This window comes from Felis catus, chromosome D4, assembly GCF_018350175.1.
Source record: "Felis catus isolate Fca126 chromosome D4, F.catus_Fca126_mat1.0, whole genome shotgun sequence".
NCBI classification, from domain to species: domain Eukaryota; kingdom Metazoa; phylum Chordata; class Mammalia; order Carnivora; family Felidae; genus Felis; species Felis catus.
In genome coordinates, this window is record NC_058380.1 from 2,256,998 (window position 1) to 2,275,387 (window position 18,390).

Genomic DNA, 18,390 nt, shown 5'->3' on the forward strand with positions numbered 1-18,390 from the left:
AGTGTGACCAGGTCTCCTGCAGCTCAGAGTTCTCGTCCGTACCACGGGGATCCCACCACCTCCAAGCTGGCCAGGAGGGTTAAATAGCTGGCAAAAGGGAAAGACCTCACTAAGACCCAGCGGGTCACGCCCTGGCCCCTCCGCAGGCTCACCTCCTGCACATCCCAGGCACGGACGGTGCTGTCCGAGGACACGGTGCACACCATGGACTTCTCTTGCCCATCAAACCGGCACTCCTTGGTTGAGATGTAAGCCAGCTCGTCTATCTCTCCTGGAAGAGAACACAGACTGGCCTTGAATGCATACACAGATGCCTGGGATATGGACACTCAGACTGGGGAAAGACAGGCAGGACACTCCTTCCTCTTGCATTCTCAGAAGCACACAAGTGCTTGTTAGGGGTGAGCAGTGGACAGAAAGAACTAGGGCTTTACACCCTGGGCTGCCCCTGTCCACCACCCACAAAGCCACAAACAAGTGCCTAATATCTCACTTTCTTTCTTTCTACTCTGAAATAAATATAACAATTCCTTCTTCACAGGATTACCGCAGGCACCAAGTGACACGGCGCAAATACAGAACGCAGCAGGGCACGTACTCATCAAGTGTCACCTTCCTGCTCAATGGCTGAACACCAAGTCCCACGACACTCGACCAGGAGGAGTGAGCAGTGGGAAAGCACACAGGACTACATTCCCCACCATACCTGTGTGCCCGGCAATGGCTTTGCAGATGAAGTCCTTCTCTGGCCGCCCACATTCCATTCGGAACTCCAGCTCGGATCGGCAGAGATAGTACTCTTTCCATGTTTGTGTGCCCAAGGTCATCTGGGAGGTTTTACATGATGACCAGCGTCTCAGACACAGCTGCCTGGAAAACAGACCCATGATCCCAGGCAGGACATGACACACGTTAGAAGAAGGTACTGTGGTGTCGACAGGTCTAGCTTTGATTCCTGGCTTCACCATCTAGTAGCTTAGACAACTCACTCTGCCTACCTATGCCTTAACTGTCCCCACCGTAAAATGGGGAAAGCAAGGAAGTGACAATGAGCAAGCGCTCACCACCATCAGGTGTGTTTCTTGTGTATTAGCCAGTTTTCCTGACACCCCCATGAAGTCTACCTGATCCCCTTGTACATGACAGGGAACTTTAACAATTGACCCAAGGCCAAGGGCATGCAGCTTTGGTCATGCAACTGCCATTCAAGAGTATTTCTTGAAGTCTCCAACTCTTACTGCTGAATTGCCTATTTCTCTTCTCAGTTCTGTCAGCCCTTCGTGTATTTTGTTGCTGTTATTAGGTGCGTATATGTTTGTAATTTTTTGATCTTTGTGGATAGACTTATCATGAAATGGCATTCTTTCTCTAGTAATGCTTTTTTGTCTTAAAGTCTATTTTGTCTGATATTAGCATGGCCATTCCAGCTTTCCCTTGGTTACTGTTGCATGGTATATCTGTTTCCATTCTTTTAATTTCAATTTATCTATGTCCTTGAATCTGAAGTATGTCTCTTGTAGACAGCATAAAGTTGAATATTGTTTATCCTTTCTAACAACCTCTTTCTATTGGAGTGTACATTAAATACACTTAATGTAATCAATGATAAGACACAATTTATGTGTTATTTGGCTACTTATTTCTGTAAGTTTGATGCATTTTCTCTATTATTGCCTTATTCTTTTGTGTTAAATATTTTTTTTAATTATTTTTATTTTTGTGAAAGAGTGAGAGAACAGGTGAGAGAGGTGGGGAAAGGGAGGGACAGAATCCCAAGCAGGCTCCCACACTTAGCCCAGAGCCTGATGCAGGGCTCAATCTCAGGACTGTGAGATCATGACCTGAGCTGACATTAAGAGTCAGATGCTTAACCAACTGAGCCACCCAGGCACCCCTTAAATATTTTCTGATATACTATTTTAATTCCCTTGTCATTTCTTCTATCATGTTTTTTGAGTTCTTAGTGGTTGCCTTGAGGATTAATCTAGTTTTAATTAATATCAATTTAATTTCTTTTTCTTTTTCTTTTTTTTTTCCCGAGCAGGGGAGGGGCAGAGAGGAATCCCAAGCAGGCAGGCTCCATGATGTCAGTGCAGAGCCCAACACTGGGCTTGAAGCCACAAGCCATGAGATCATGACCTGAGCTGAAATCAGGAGTCAGATGCTTAACCTACTGAACCACCCAGGTGCCCCAACAGCAACTTAATTTCAACATTATTCAAAAACTTTGCTCTTCTGTAGCGTCATTTCCTGCTCCTCTCAACTGTGCCGCTACATCTACAAATTACATTTTACATGTTAAATATACACGAATAGAGACTTACAGTTGTTTTATGCAGTTGTCTTTTAATACAGGGAAAAAAAGACAAATAAGAAATATATTTATACGGCCTTTTCTATATGCCTATAGAGTTACTTCACTAGTGTTTTTTTAATTTTTTTTAATGTGGATTCAACTTCCTGCCTAATGTTCTTTCATTTCAATATGAAAGATTCCCTTTAGGATTTCTTGTAGGACAAGCATATAGCAACAAACCCTCTGAGCTTTTTGCTAATCTGAAAAGGTCCTCATTTTCTCCTTCATTTTTCTAGACATACAATTCTTAGTAACAAGCTTTTCTTCCTATACTTTCAATATGTCATCCCATTACCTTCTGGGCTTCATGGTTTTTAATGAGAAATCAACTGGTCATCTCATTGGGGTTCCCTTCTACATGAGGAGTTGCCTCTCTCTTGCTGCTTTCAAGATTCTAGGTCTTCAGCTCTCCTTTGATTACAATGGGTCCTTTTAAATATTGTATTTTTAAAAGCAATCTGTACGCCAAATGTGGGGCTTGAACTCATCACTCCAAGATCAAGAGTTGCATGCTCTACTGATCGAGCCATCTAGGTGTCCCTCAAATGTGTCTTGATGTGGAACTCTTTGAGTTTATCCTACTTGCAGCTAATTGAGCTTTTGCATGTATAAATTAACATTTTTCATCAAATTTGGGACGTTTCCACACCTTATTTCTTTAAATATTTTATTCCTTCTCCCTTTCTCCTCTCATTCTGGGACTCTTGTTATACAATGTTAGCATGCTTGATGGTGGCCCACAGGTTTCTTAGGCACTGGTGACTTTTCTTCCTTCTTCATATTCATTCTATTCTTCAGATAATCTCCACCGACCTATCTTCAAATTCACTGATTCTATCTTCTATCTGCTCAAATCCTGAGTTTTTAAAATTAAAAAGGTCGGGGTGTCTGGGTGGCTCAGTTGGTTAGGAGTCCAACTTCAGCTCAGGTCATGATCTCGTGGTTCACAAGTTCAGGCCTTGCATCGGGCTCTGTGCTGACAGCTCAAAGCCTGGAGCCTGCTTTGGATTCTGTGTCTCCCTCTCTCTGTCCCTCCCCTGCTCACACTCTGTCTCTATCTCAAAAATAAATACAACACTTAAAAAACTTAAAAAGGTCAATAGTATACTTTTCTACTCTATAATTTCTATTTAGTTATTTTTATAATGATTCTTCACTGATATGCTCTATTGGATGAGACGTTGTCCTACTTCTAGTTCTTTGTACATGGTTTCTTCTAGTTCTTTGAGCATAATAAAAATAGCTGATTTAAAGTCTTCATCTAGTAGGTCCAAGGCCTGGTCTTTCTCAAAGACAGTTTCTGTTGTTTGCTTTGTTTCCTGTGTAGAAGCTATACCTTATTACTTTGCATGACTCGTAACTTTTGTTGAAAACTGAACATTTTAAATAACGTGGAACTCTGGAAATCTGACCCCACCCCTAGATTTGTTGTTCTACCTCCTTACTGTTATTATTGTTTGTTTAGTGATGTTTCTGAATAAATTCTGAAAAGCCTGCATTGTTACCTGTGGCCACTGAACTCTCGCCCAGTTAAATTAGTGCTCACTAATGATTGGACAGGGATTTCCCAAACACCTAGAACCACCAACTCTCCCAGTCATCACCAAAGGGCTTCTGTGCATGTTGGGGCATGCACTCAACACCCAGTAAGGTAGTTGACCACTCTGCTCTAGACTTAACTTCCTACTTGCACAGAACCTCAGGGTTAGCCAAACATGTGAGTGTAGAGCCTTCTTAGGTCTTCCCTGAGTTTGTGCACAGTCCTGTTACACGTGCCTGGGCTTTTTAGGAATGTGACAGCTTTTCAAGGTCCAAGTCCCTAAAGATGTCACATCCTCGGCTTTTCCTTTTAAGCTTTTTGGTTAGCCTACTTGTTTGCTCAATTGCTGTCCATCAGCTCTGACAATCACAAATTTCATCAATTGTCTGTTATTATTTGGACAAAGGTCCCAAAGAAAAGTCTTTTCATACTGGGTGAACTCGAAGTCAGACCAAATAAAACAGTCTGCCCAAGGGGTCTTCCAAGAAATACCAGACAGGTCAAATAATGACAATTTTCCAGGAACAAAAATCCAATCCCATCCTTCTCCCTCCAGTGACTGCCAGGCTCCTGGTCTCACTGTGATTGTGCGCTGATGACATTCAAGGCTAACACAGAACTGGAGGGCTTTATGGGAACAGGGCAAGAAAACCTGGTGTTCTAAGATTCAAATATTTCTTCTTGAACAAACACTTCCTAAGCTACTACAAGTCTCTTGTTAATTTCCAGAGCCCTGAAAAAGTTGATTTTGACAATTTGTGCCAGTTTCCTCGTTGCTTTTAGGGAGGAGAAAAACTTCAAATCCACCATTTCCCAAGAGCCTGCATTCTGTGCTTCCGTGCGACTACTGTCAATTCTCTGACAGCACCTCTCTCATGAGACTCTTCCGGAGAGAAATGTTAGCTCAGCCACACTGTAGAGAACTACAGAATCCCCACCCGGTCTGTGGGCACCAGAGCAAGTGAGACATGGCTTCTGCCGAGGGCACTCTCAGCCAGTGATTGGGAGGAGGATGAGCAGAACAAAAGCGCGGGGGAGAAACGTGGCGTTTCAGGAGGGGCAACATGTGGAGCTATGGGAACTGAGCACCAAGAGCAGATGTCCGGCCAGGAGGGGGCTGGGGAGGCTTCACGGACAGAGGCTTCCAGCATTTACAGTCCCCACAGCTGAGGTGGCATCATGTGGCTCCAGCCCAGCACTCCTACCTCACGGAGAACACAAGGTCAGGTGGGAAATGCGGGGCTCACGGTCTGTGGCCTCAACAAGTACCACACCCAGTCCTCATCGCCTCTCCACTCACCGAGTACCTCTACGCGAGGCCTGTGCTAGGCACTAGGGACCTTCTAACACACGGAGAAGGATCCACCGCCTGCGCTCCAAACGGGTTTTACTGTGTTTGCTGGAACTCTAGTCCTTCTATCAGAAGCACCATATTGGCAGCCTGTGGGCAGAATGGACCCCCAGATTATTCTGTTTGGCTTGCACAGGATTAGCCCAGTGAACTAGCTGCCGACACTTAAAACTCTTGAGTTTTCACATAAAAATCAGGAAAAGGCAGGTGGTCTGGTTATGCTGAACCTAAATTCCCATCGGACAAAAGGGATCTGGAGCCACATGAAGCTGAGCCCTTCACACAGGAACGAGCCCTCGGCTTCACCGTCTCTTTTCTCTTCTGGGTGGTGAGACCGAGACACCTCAAACCACCACTCCTGTTGTTGGCTCTGAGTTGAAATAAGAAGACAGGGAAATTTCTTGCACCCGCACCTCAATCTGAAGAGTGTGAAAACAAAAGCTAGACCAAGAAAATAATGTGGCTTAAGAAAAAGAGGAGAAGGCACATTTCTTTGTGGAAGTTAAGTCTATTTCTACATATTACACACTCAAAACTTAAGTAGGACCTATGAGCAATACTGAGAAATGAAAAAGTGATTTGAAAAAAATGAAGGCAGACCATCAAAAAGGTTGAAGTATGAAGACGAATAAATTATGTGATATGCCTCTGAACTGCAATATATCAAGTGAAAAAAATACTGATACCAAAACTTTTCAGATAGCAACTAATGACAAAATCATCTATTGTACACAATAGAAATTACGTACCTTAAACAAAAGCAAATATTTGCGATTTTATTTCTAACCAAAACATAACGCTTGCTGTATTGAAGAAACAGAATTTAAAAGGTCCTGAGGCATTAAAAAAAGGACCTTGCAGCATTTCCAACTAAAATTACACAATACAGGGGCATCTGGGTGGCTCAGTTGGTTAAGGGGCCAACTCTTAATTTCAGCTCAGGTCATGTTCTCATGGTTCATGAGATCGAGCCCCACTTGGACCCTGTGCTGACAGCACGGAGCCTGCTTGGGATTCTCTCCCTCCCTCTCTCTGCCGCTCCCTAGCTCACAGTCTTGTTCTCTCACTCGCAAAATAAACTTTAAAAAATTAAAAAATAAAAGAAACAAAATAAAATTATACAATACATATTAAAAATACATGACCAGTTAACTACATTAATTTACTGTGTCCATGAGAATTTCTAACGGGCCTGGAGAACTTTGGGGCCCGGTCCTCATGATAAGACACAGCATCAGAAATGACATGCATGTGACCACAGATGACAATGCTTCTGAAATGCTGTTGTTCCAGCTCCAGAAACATAAACTCAGTGTTTTTTGTTTTGTGTGTGTGTGTGTGTTTTTAAGTTTGAGACAGAGACAGAGAGAGAGAGAGAGAGAGAGAGAGAGCACACACATGAGTAGGGGAGGTGCAGAGAGAGAGAATCCGAAGCCTGATGTGGAGCTTGAATTCAAGAACTGTGAGATCATGACCTCAGCCAAAACCAAGAGTCAGATGCTTAATCGACTGAGCCACCCAGACGCCCCTAAACCCAGGGTTTTTAGAACGCAGTCCAAGGATACAATCTTGAGGAATGACTTTATGCTAAAAGTTCAGCACCAATTATGAAACAGTGATGAACTGAAACCACTCTGTGACTTGGTTTGCAAACGCCAAACCATCTACCCAAGGCACCTGGAGGCACAACGTGGTAACACACACGTACGCGCAGAGGTCAGGTGACAAGCCGCAGAAGACAGTTTCTGAGCTGTGGGAAGGAACTCACTCCCGTCACTCAAATTCCTTCCTGGCTTCTCAGGAGTCAATCCATTTATTTCCCAATGTCATTGAGAATCACATTTGGGAAGACAAAAAATCTTGTCCACTCCCCTACAGAGAAATCAACGTCCAGAACTGAATGTTCTCTCCAGAGACATTCCCCAAGGTGCAGAGATGAAGACGGGAATCCAATAAAAGCTCTCTTCAAGACTAACTGAAGAGATCAGCATCATTTTTCTAACAAACATTAGCAATAAGAAGTGGATGAGAAGCAACAGATGCCACAGAACACCAAACACGGCAGTGGCAGGCCTGGCATCCAGAATCCTCAAGGACCACAACTGCAACGTTACCCTGAGAGCAAAACCCATCAAGCAGAGATTCCCTCCAAGCGTGGAAGATTCTTTGTGTGTGAACAGCTGTTTTCCGTCATAAGTGGCTAAAACTAAACACAGCTCCTAGTGGACGGCCAAGGCCACAGCCTGTCTTATGTTCAGCAAGAGAGAGAAGATGTGAGACTCCTCTCTTGGGTCAAAAGGAGTCAGGTTCCAAAGGAAAAAAGAATAAGAAAAAAACTTAATACATTAATGATTAAGATATTTTTTATTTTCAACTTTAATTTTTTAAATTTTGAAAAATTCTAATACCATATGCGTTCATACACAGCTATGTTGTTACACCAAAGATGAGTTAAAATAAAAGTGATTTGGAGGCGCCTGGGTGGCTCAGTCGGTTGAGCGTCTGACTTTGGCTCAGGTCATGATCTCACAGTTCCTGAGTTCGAGCCCCGCATCGGGCTCTGTGCTGACAGCTCGGAGCCTGGAGCGTGCTTCGTATTCTGTGTCTCCCTCTCTCTCCACCCCTCCCCTGCTCACACTCTGTGTGTCTCTCTCTCAAAAATAAACAAACATTTAAGAAAATTTAAAAATAAAAAAATAAAAGTGGTTTGTTGATTTGTCTTCTATCAGCTGGCCACATGCATCTGCTGTACATATCTGCCCAAGTTTGGTACTCCTGATGCATGTCAATCTCCCATTCAATTAATAAAATCTCTTATATTTCGATATACTATAAAAAAAAAAGTATTCACTACATGCATGACAGGAGTAGTTCCCCACTGACAGGTGCTACGGATTGTCCTTTCTGATGTACTCAGTAGAGCCAGACACACGGTGCTCAAAACACTTACACGCTACACCCCTCACCTTCGCAGGACCCTCTCCTGCCCACGTTTGGCTCTTCCTGCACTTACCTCCACAGTTCCTTGGTCCCTGAAACCTCATTCCAGACCTAGAACAAGAGGACAGAGAAGTCTGGTCAGTCTGTATGCAGTTGGCACCTAGCCTGCCAGGCACCGTAGACGGGACAGAGAGCTAGATCAGACTCAGCGCCTGTGGGCAAGAAAACTCACCCTGGGGAATCAGACATATGTGGACGGCCCAATAAAAACAATCAAGAGTGAGAAAGGAGAGTATAACAATGTCGGTGGGGCTGAGGGGCTCAGAAGTGATTACTGACAAAATCCCCAATAGCTGAAGCATTCCAGGGAGAGAGAAAACTACTGGAGCAAAGACTGTGAAGTGAGAAGAAACCAGTGAGCATTCTGCCTTAAGTGGAGTAAAGGGTTCTGGGAAAAGGAGCTGGAAATCTGCTCAGAGCCAACTCGCAAAGTCGTAATGGCAAAACCAGTGAGAAGCCACTTGGCAATTGTGAATGAGGAGTGGCGGGGTAGCCTGTTCAGTTAGATCACTGGCTCCTTCGAGAAGGAAGAATTGGAAATGCGGGCAGGGCAACAGGCTCCAGAAAGGCTGCCGCAACGGACTAACTACAGGCACTGGCCTGGAGGGTGTCCCAGAGACGCCAAGATGGTAGAACAGCCATCTTGGGAGACGGTCAGCCCTGCTCCCATAAACCGCCCCCTGCAGAAGTATTTGAGAGAGGCTCGGGATCAGTCAGTCCTGATCTGAGGGAACCAGAGCGTCATGCCTGCCCTCACCCAGACCCACAGCTGCGTCCTGGGACGCCCTGGCCTCTCCAGCCAGGCCAGCCTGGATCCCGGAGCCCACACAGCTTCCGAGGGAACCACTCTGGAGAGTTGTCTGTGGTCCAGACGCACTGAAGGCCCCATCCCAGAACCTGGCTGGCCAGTCCCTGGCAGAAGCAAACACCATCCTCGCAGCCCGGGCCCCGCTCACACAGCCCTTGCTCACCTGCCGGATCAAAGTGCCTCGGTCTTTTTGGCAGGAATGTAAAGTTTATAATTTGCAGAAATCAAGCCGAGACAGTCAAGAGGATTTACGCATTTTCCTTTTATGGAGTTCCCAGTTCAAAGCCTAATTGAGACCTTATTCCCCAAACACAGAGTATGATGTGCAATATAATCTGAAAAATAAATACTACCCACCCAGAGGACCCCTCTGTTAGATGCTGGCCTTCACGACAACACAGTGAGGCAAGGATAACTGACTTCATCTTACCCAGCAGGGAAACCATGTCCCAGAGAAGCCTGTGCTGCCCAAGGGTACAAGTCGCCCTCCTTCCTAACTCTGCCCCTGTGCCATCCCTCGCCTGCTGCAGGGATCCAGTCCCAGCCCTGTATGGGACTAGCTGGGTGGGACTGTCTCTTTATTGGTAAAAAAGGGGATGAAACCCGGTATTTTACCTGACACATTTCAAATATAGTTATGGAATTCAAACACGAATCTGTTTATTGATCTTTCTGTAAAACGATATGAGAATGTGTGACAATTAATAAGGAAAATCTTCAGGAGGGCCGCCTCGGTGGCTCAGGCAGTTAAATGTCTGCCTTGGGCTCAGGTCATGATCTTATGGTTTGGGAGTTCAACCCCACACCGGGCCCTCTACTGTCAGCACAGAGCCCGCTTCAGATCCTTTCTCTCCGTCTGTGTCTGCCCCTTCCCCCTCACGCTCTCTCTCAAAATATACATAAACCTTAAAAATGAAAAAAGAAAAAGAAAATCCTCTGGAGACCAGCAGGGGGGCTCTCAGGCCACAGCCCTGGTCAGCTGCAGACCCAGCACCTTGCAAACCAATGCTAGTTTAGCTACTCCTTCACTGCCTCAGAGGGAGTAAGATTTCTCCCCACCCCACCTCCCAACAGCCCAGCAAAGGAGACTGTCACAGCCCAGCCAGGGAGAAGCCACCACACTTCCAGTCCCCAGTTGACTGCAATGGACTTTTAGTTCACAACAGCCCTTCCAGCCTCGCCTCCTCTGTAAAAGAGCTTCAGCTTTCTTCTCTGGACTCGCCTAGTTTTGCCTGGCCCCGCTGGTCTTGAATTGCAATTCTCCGTTATTCCCAAACAAACCCATTTTTGCCGGTAAGATAACTGGCAGTTTTCTATCTAAGGTTAACAAATGTATTTTAGGTTCCTTTATGAAACTCCCTGACTCGACAAGTATTTACAAAGGGCACGCTGGGTGCCAGAGACAGGATGCTGGCTGTCAGGCACGAATCCAGCGGGGGGAAAGCGGACATGAACTACGTACACTGTACCAGCAGTTAAGCTGTGCGGAGCGCTAGGAGGAGCCGGCGCAGGTGCACACGGGGCGGATGACAGCCAGGACCCAGGTGTGCGGGCGCCCTGACCCCAGGGGACTCACCACTCACAGGAAACTCTTGGCTTCCCAGACAAGACCCAGAGGGAAATTATAGAATGTTCCAGAAGAGGTGGGAGGGGCAAGGAAACAGGCCCCCCAAGCCCATCCAGGCAGTGAAAGCTGATGGCAGGGGGGCCGCAGCAGACCAGCGAACAGGGCTCTGGGAGTCCCCGGGGCGGCGGCTCGCAGCACCCACACAAGCCTCCAGGTCACCACCCCGGCCTCAGCGCGCTCGGCCCACCACGGAATTGGCCGCCGGACGCCGCCCCCCAAACGGGGAAACTGAGGCCCAGAAAAGGGCCAGCCTTGGACACGCAGGAACCATAAAGCCAGCCCTGCCTCCCGGACAGGGCGCGCTACCTTGTCCACCTGGGCGGCGCAGAGCAGGTCTCGGGCCTCCAGGAAGGAGAAAACGTGCAGGAGCTCATGGAACCCAAGTTTCGGCTCCATCTCGCCCGCACCGCCCAGCCTCCGCCCTCCGGCCACGCCTTCCACGCGCTTCTGGCCTTCCGGCCAAACCCCGCCCATCTCGCCACGCTTCCGCCCCGAGGGCCAAACCCCGCCCCTCACGCCGTGCTTCTGGCCCGCAGGCCGAGGAGCACGCCAAGATGCTTCCTTCCGCTCCGGACGGCCAGACCCCGCCCATCCCACCCCACTTCCGCCCCGCAGACTACACCCACCCAGTGCTCAATGCTTCCGTTCTGTTGGGTCAATCCTCTGCCAGCCTGCCAGCCCGCCAGCCCTCCGCCTTAAGCTGGAGCTAGTCAGCCCCGCTCCTCCCTGACCTTCCACTTGCCTCTAACCACCCCTTGGCTCTCGCTCTGACCTTCACCCCTGCACTGACCCTCACGTTGGACATTGTGGTGGTCTTGAACCCAGCCCCTCCCAAGCCTTTGATCTGGCCTTTGACTTCACCTTTGACCTGTCCTCCATTTCGGACCCTTGCCGCTCTCAACCTGGCCTTTGCCATGGGCCACTCATTTACCAGATTCGGGCCTGCCCCTGGTCCTGACACTCACCCTTGACCCTGACCCTCCTCCAACCTCGCCCTGCTCACAACCCTCAACCTTGCCATCCACGCTATCCTGAATCCCTACCCTCACCTGACCCTGACACTCACTGTGACCATCACTGGGATCTTCACCCTGGCCTCACCTTTGCTTTCACAGTGACCCTCAGCCTCACTCTGACCTTGACATTCAAGGTGAGGTCAGGTTCAAGGGCAAGTTTAGAGTATCCTGTGGATGGAGTTTGTGGAGGGTCAGTGATCCAGACGTGGGTACAGGCTCAAATTTAAACGGAGCTGAGAGCTCCCAGAAATTAGCTAGACTAGAGCTTGGCATCGACAGAAGATGTGGCTGGACAAACAGGCAGAGGACAGATCCCTAAAACATCAGACCTCTCCCTGAAAGCAACGCTGTGTCTATTGTTTTGTATTTCCCCAGAAGCTTGGAGGCAATGCCTGGCAGTGTCACCTGTGCTCAGGGCTGACACGGGTTTAGCCACATGAAGAACAAAATGCACATTTTAAGAGTAAGAGATTGCTAAGGATATGTTTGTTTCTCTGGTCCGTTTTTAACTCTTCCTGAACCAGGACTGCACTGTCTCAACAGGCCCTATGAAAAGTCTTAGGTCTAACAGTGAGTCCTTCCCTGGTTTTTCTCTTCTGCCTTCTCTTAACCCTTTCATTTCTGTGTAGATTATAGAATCAGCTGATCAAAATTTATTAAGCAAGCAAACAAGAGCCAACTGGGCTTAAGTATTCAGATTTACTGAATTAACAAATGACTTCCAAGAATGCCTATCTCCTCACTTGCTCTGTACCTGAGTAAGGAGGTGGCACGTCTGGTCCTGGCTCACCCTTGTCCTCAGGGTAGAGATGCTGGTAAGCGGCTTGACCCCGATCGGTCCCCAACCTGAGCCATCCCGGGGCTTGAATTCTGCCACTGCACCTCCAAATGGGAGCCCCACTGCATGAAGCCCCCAGGACCGGAGGAGCCGTGAATGGAGCCGCATTCCTGGTGACCACAGAGAAACAAGGGCCGGGAAACGACGCCTGCCACCTTGGCCACTTCCCTCGGTAGGAATGGAGGGGGGCTGACACCAGGCAGAACTACCTGGGCTTTTTACAATAAACCTCCAAAGTGAACTAGCTTTCAATGCCTCTGAAAACAAAATCAAACAAAGCTGCCCTCCCACTCGTGTTCCCACGTGAGGACACCTTACACTCTCTGCTCCCCTAGATGGCTCCACCAGGGCCATTCCTGACCTGGAAGGCAGGGCCTGCAACCAGCACCACGGCAGCCACAGCCACGGAGCTCACAGTCTCCCTCTGATGGGTCAGTTGGCACCACGCACATGGGAGGCCAATGGCACCGGCTGTAGGTCCCCTCTGCTGGAGCCGGATGTCCTCATCCCCAGCCTGGGAGCAGACCAGGTGAGGGGTGGACCTAGTGAGGCTGTGTAGAGGCCACAGGAGGTCGGGTCAGGCTCAGCAGAGAAACAAGAAGCCCAGGGGGCTCTGGGGGACAGGACGGCAGGGCGGGCCCAGCGTCAGCCCTCCGGGATGAAGGGCCGAATCAGCTCCGGGTTCAACAGTGACTCTTCGAGAGGCCGGTCCACGTGGAAGTCATGGACGTGGGGGGGGCCCGGGTGGGCCTTGGGGGTGGGTCCCCCTGGGCGCTGGGGAATCGGCAGCTCCGAGGGGTGGGCAGGCAGGGGAGCCGTGAAGAAGTACTGATGCAGGAGGGCCTGCGGGCGGCAAGCAAGGGACAGAAGGCAATGAGTCACCTCCCCGTCCCAACCTCAGCTCACCTGCCTCTGAGGGAGGATGGAGCACTGCCCTGCCAAGGCTCGTTCCCACACCTGCTCCACAGCATCTCCACGTGCTCAGCACCTGAACACCGTTACAGGTTCTCGGGAGCCAGCAGGGGGCAGAACACAGAGCCTCCCTGTGAGTCTTCCCCAAGTCAGGGGTATGGGTGACACACAAGACAGAGGAGAAAGGGACAGGGAGCGTCAGATGACTAGTGCTGTGTCAGAGCGACAGCGGAGATTGAGGGGACCAGAGAGGCTGCGGGCCTGCAGAGCAGTGCGGGCGAGCTCCAGGGAGGGGTGCTGGAGCAGAGATCCCAGAGGCGCACAGTTAAGGCCTGAGGACACACAGCAGGCCTGGGGCCCGGGGGCGGGGGGAGAGTGGCCAGGAGGGTCACAGAGGTGATGTCCCCCAAGATGTGATTGCTCGGAGAGGGAGCCACAGGAAAGCCCTGCTGGGGTCTGAGCTGGCCTGCCAGGGGAGGGTGCCCCGAAGAGACACAAGCAGGATCTGAGAGGCAGTGGCGTAGACAGGGAGGCGGGCAGGTGGCCTTGGTCCAGCAGCCTTGGTCCGCTGAGACGGCTCACCAGGGGCCTGCTAGTACTGGGGCGGGCAGGGCACGGGGACGGTGAGGCTGCGGGCACGGGTACGCCCGAGAGAGGCTCCCACATCAGCCCGTGGTCCTGCCTCTCCTCCCCAGCCACACAACCCCCTTCCAGGTCCCCCTCGCCAGACCTCTGCTCATCATTTCTCCCTGAAAAACGCCTCCCCAAGCTTAAACTGCCACCCCCCCCCCGAGTCAGTCCCACCTGCCCACCCCCAGGGCCCAGGAAGATGCCAGGCGTGTGCAGATGCAGAGTAAATATCCACTGGAGGGATGAGGCAGCCGGTCACCCACAACCCAGGCGCGCTCTCCGGCAAGGTGGCCATGCCTTCTACTGGGGTCCCCGCCTGCCCGTGGCCCCCCGGGTTCTGGTGCCAGCCTATCACAGGGCCCTGAGTGAGGAGGGTCAGGGAAACGGGGTCACCCTACCTGGGAGGCTGAGATGCGCTGGCGCGGAGGGTAGAGGAGGAACAGCCCCAGCAGGTCCAGGGCCTGGGGAGACGCGTCGGGCAGCACCTCCTCCAGGGGCACAGGCGCCTGCTCCTTGAAGGAGATCTTGTTGTAGTCGGGCAGCTCCGTGATCTCCTAGGACCATGGTCATCAGTCCGTGCGGCCGTGGCCCACCTGCTCACCGGTCATCCCACCCCCCACCCCCCCACGTCTCAGGCATGTGCACAAAGTGCCAGTGTGCCGGCAGGAGGGGAGGGACAGGACCCGGCTTCCTGCATCCAGCAGGGCAGGATGGGAGGAGCCGCCACGAGAGGCCAGAACAGTGGTCTGGGGGGAGGGGAGGGGGCCAGGGAGGTGTGGAGCCACAAGAGAAAAGGCACAGAGGGTGGTCCTAGCTGTTGGGGGGAAGGGAAGACACCCGCCCCCACCCGTTCCCCGCTGGGAACCCCTGCAAACCGGCCAGACTTGAGGACTGGGGGTGCCCAGGATTCGAAGCACACAGCAAAGCTGCTCGATGTCATTCTCCCCAGGGAAGAGAGGGGATCCGTTCAACAATTCCCCCAGGATGCAGCCCACAGCCCTGCAGACACAGACCCAGACAGCTCAGAGATCTCCCCACACCAGTTCGATCGCCTCACACTATGACACAGATCTCCCCACACTGCACCCACACCCCATACTAGGGCCAAGGAACCACAGAACAGCACAGCGGCTTCGTACCTGAGGCTACAGACTCGTACACAAAACCCACAAGCCTAGAACACAGACCACGTCCCCCTCGCCAACAGCTCACTGGCCTCAACCCTAGAAAACATAGCAACCCCCTCAGTGGTTCTGAGACTTCTCAGAGCCTCAGTTTCTGGGACACGCAGCCACCGTCTCTCACTCCTCACTTTCTGGGACAGACCTCCAAAATAGCCCCTAAATCTCAAGTGCCTAGGCATGGACAAACCATCCTACCCAAATAAAGGCTCAGAGCCTTCACACCCAGGCATATGACCAACTCCTGCCTACCAGATTAGAGGATCCATGCCTTGAGCCTCAACTACCTCCCTGACTCCAGCCCAGATGCTTCCTGCTCCCATCACACCTGACCCCCACCCAAGTGAAAACTGACCCCAAACTCCTCAGAGACTTCCCAACGAGGGAAAACACCCCCAAGGCAACCTAGAGCTCACAGCACGAAGACGCCCCCAAATGGCTTAGCAACCCCACATTCCCCCGTGCCCAGCCCACAGAAGTCTCACCACAGGTCGACGCCCTGGTCATACTGGCGGGCACCATACAGGAGCTCCGGGGCTCGATACCACCTGGGAGGAGGGGGTGGGCACAGCCAGCTCACTCGTCTGACGGAGGCTGCCCAGAAAGGTCACCCCCGCCCCACATCAGCCCCACAAGCAATGTCTGAACAGAAGGTCCAGAAGCATCTCAGCCCGGTGAGAAGGTTGGGGCCTGTCCTCTGCCAACTCCTGCCTGGGAACTGGCCCTCCCTACCTGGTGGCCACCTGGTGTGTGTAGAGGCGGCTGCCATCTGGGGAGAAGACCCGGGCCAGGCCAAAGTCTGCTATCTTGAGCTGGCCGGAGGCACTGATGAGCAGGTTGGCCGGTTTCAGGTCCTGAAGACACCAAAGGGGGCATCAGTTCCTCCACACCCCTGGAGGACCTTGGGGCAGGAGGATGGGGCAGGAGGATGTGGCAGGCTAAGCACCCGGGTCAGCCCAGGCCCCACCCTCTCCAGGGCCACTGAGTCTGTGGTGTGGCCACACCACGGGTCCTGCCCCTCTGACCCCTCTTCAAGGGCTGGTCCGCAGGTCCCGCCGCAGCCCGTGCTGACACTGACCCGATGCACGATGTTGTTGGCGTGGCAGAATGCCACACCCTTGAGCAGCATCTGCAGGTAGCTCTTGACCTGTGCCTGGCCCAGGGGCCTCTGGGCGTGACGCACCACCTCGGCCAGATCCGACAGCATGTACTCGAAGGCCAGCACAAAGCCTGCGCCGTGCGGGAACACGGCCTTCAACTGCACCACCTGCGGACAGGCATCCCGTCAGCCCTGGGACCCACATCACTCAGACCTGCTGGGGGACCCCAGCCCCACCCCAGACAGAGGACCAGGTGGGTGGGTGATGTGAGACCTGAGCTCAGAACCAGGGATGCGGAACCCCCAGTTGTTCCCCTCTCCAGAGAGAAGATGGTCCCCATCTAACACTCCACTCACTCACTCAGGGAAGAGGAGGTGGGAAGGTCACCCAGGGCAGTGACTGGGCATCCCCCCAGCCCAGGAACTGGAAAACCACCTGCAGCGTCCCCCCCCACCCCCTGCCCCTCACTCACACACACACAAACACAGGGCACAGGTCTCCTCTGGGCTCCTCTAGGGCCAGGAAACCCCAGCACCAGGAGAGCTGGACACACATCACATACACTTCCCAAGGGACCACAGGTCAGAGGGGCCAGGCTGCACAACACGGAGCAGGAGCAAGGCCTGGCAGGGCCTGTGCTGTGCTCACAGCACAGGGAGACAGACAACTGAGCGAGCCAACGGCTGGGGTGTCCCGGTTCTGACGAGGACAGACAGAATAAATAGGGCGAGGGGAGTCGGTAAGGCAGGGATGCGGGAAGGAGCACAGACAGAGGAGCACCAAGCACAAAGCCCTGGGGGCAGAGGGGACAGTGAGGCAGCAGGAGGGACACGGGCATGTAGGGTCCTTTACGGGAAGGACGTTTGCCCTGTGCTGAGGCCCGGACGGTACCCGTCACAGGGGACGCTTCAGAGGTCATGTAGGATGAAGAGGGGCTGCAGCTCTCGGTGTGAAGAAAAGCCAGTGGGTTTTTCCAGCAGGGAAGTGAAGGGTTTCATCCACACTTTTGGACGGTGGGGAGGGGAGCACCAGCAAGGAAATGGCGCGATCATTCGGGTAGGAGATGAGGGCAGCCTGGGCTCCACGCTGGGGCATCTGAAGGTGGGACCTCCAGGGCTGCTGACTCACAGGTGGAGGGCCCGTGTCACCCTCCCATGTATGGGCTGTGCGTGCAAGCCCGTGGACCTTTTTTTTGTTTAATTTTCTTAATGTTTGTTTATTTTTGAGGGGAGGGGGAGGAGCAGAGAGATGGAGACAGAGGGTCTGAAGTAGGCTCTAAGCTGAGAGCAGCAAGCCCGTACGTGGGGCTTGAACTCACAAACCTTTAGATCACAACCTGAGCGAAGTCAGACACTCAACCGACTGAGCCACCCAGGTGCCCTGAGCCCGTGGACTTTTATTGCTCGTTTTCAGACTTTGAAGATAGCACCCAATCTTTCCCCAGGTCACACACATATACTCAAACACACAGAATTATAAAGAAAAAACAACAGAAGAAAAACCCTATCACCTACAATCAAACTTACAGCACATTCTAGCCGACTTTACAACAGACAGGGTACGTACAATCCCACACTCACATATAGGCACACATGTTTGTACAAAACTAGGGCGCATAGTTTATGTGTTTTACAAGCAGTTTACAAAGTGCTTCTGTTACATAGCCAACATGTCACGGACATCTCCAGAGGATAACAAGCAAGTCAGAGCAGGACAGGATACACCAGTCACCTGCCAGGGATGAGAGAGAGCACCGTGAAGAGCAACGGGGCTGGAGGGAAGTGCCCCTCCTCGCGTGCCCACAGTGCCTCCCAGCCCCATGGACCAAGCCTCGTGGGCCCTGCAGCCTCTGTCCATCTCCCCTGCAGCACTTAAATCATCAGAAGTCCGCTCAGGGCCAACGCCCAGCACAGGGTAGGGCCCATGAGAGGACCCAAGGTTAGAACGTCCTCGATCAGACCCTGACCAAAGCCTCCTGGGACCAGCCGAGCGCCCACAAGCTGGCAGAGGGGAGATCCTGAAATGGGCCTG

General features: G+C 51.6%; 1 protein-coding gene across 19 annotated transcripts in view; it reads right to left on the minus strand.

Annotated features, from left to right (window-relative positions):
• The window catches only part of CDK20 (cyclin dependent kinase 20), an 87,054-nt gene that overhangs the window by 67,521 nt on the left and 1,143 nt on the right, over positions 1 to 18,390 (minus strand). For 14 of the 19 annotated variants that reach the window (XM_045042545.1, XM_045042544.1, XM_045042543.1 and 11 more), the window contains exons 3-10: positions 16,338 to 16,526; positions 15,992 to 16,113; positions 15,745 to 15,807; positions 14,954 to 15,077; positions 14,477 to 14,632; positions 8,261 to 8,298; positions 707 to 870; positions 153 to 271 (exon numbers count right to left, since the gene is read on the minus strand). In XM_045042545.1, coding sequence (XP_044898480.1) covers positions 153 to 271; positions 707 to 870; positions 8,261 to 8,298; positions 14,477 to 14,632; positions 14,954 to 15,077; positions 15,745 to 15,807; positions 15,992 to 16,113; positions 16,338 to 16,526 — 975 coding nt within the window. The other 5 variants (XM_045042549.1, XM_045042548.1, XM_003995311.6 and 2 more) reach the window with 5 other exon arrangements.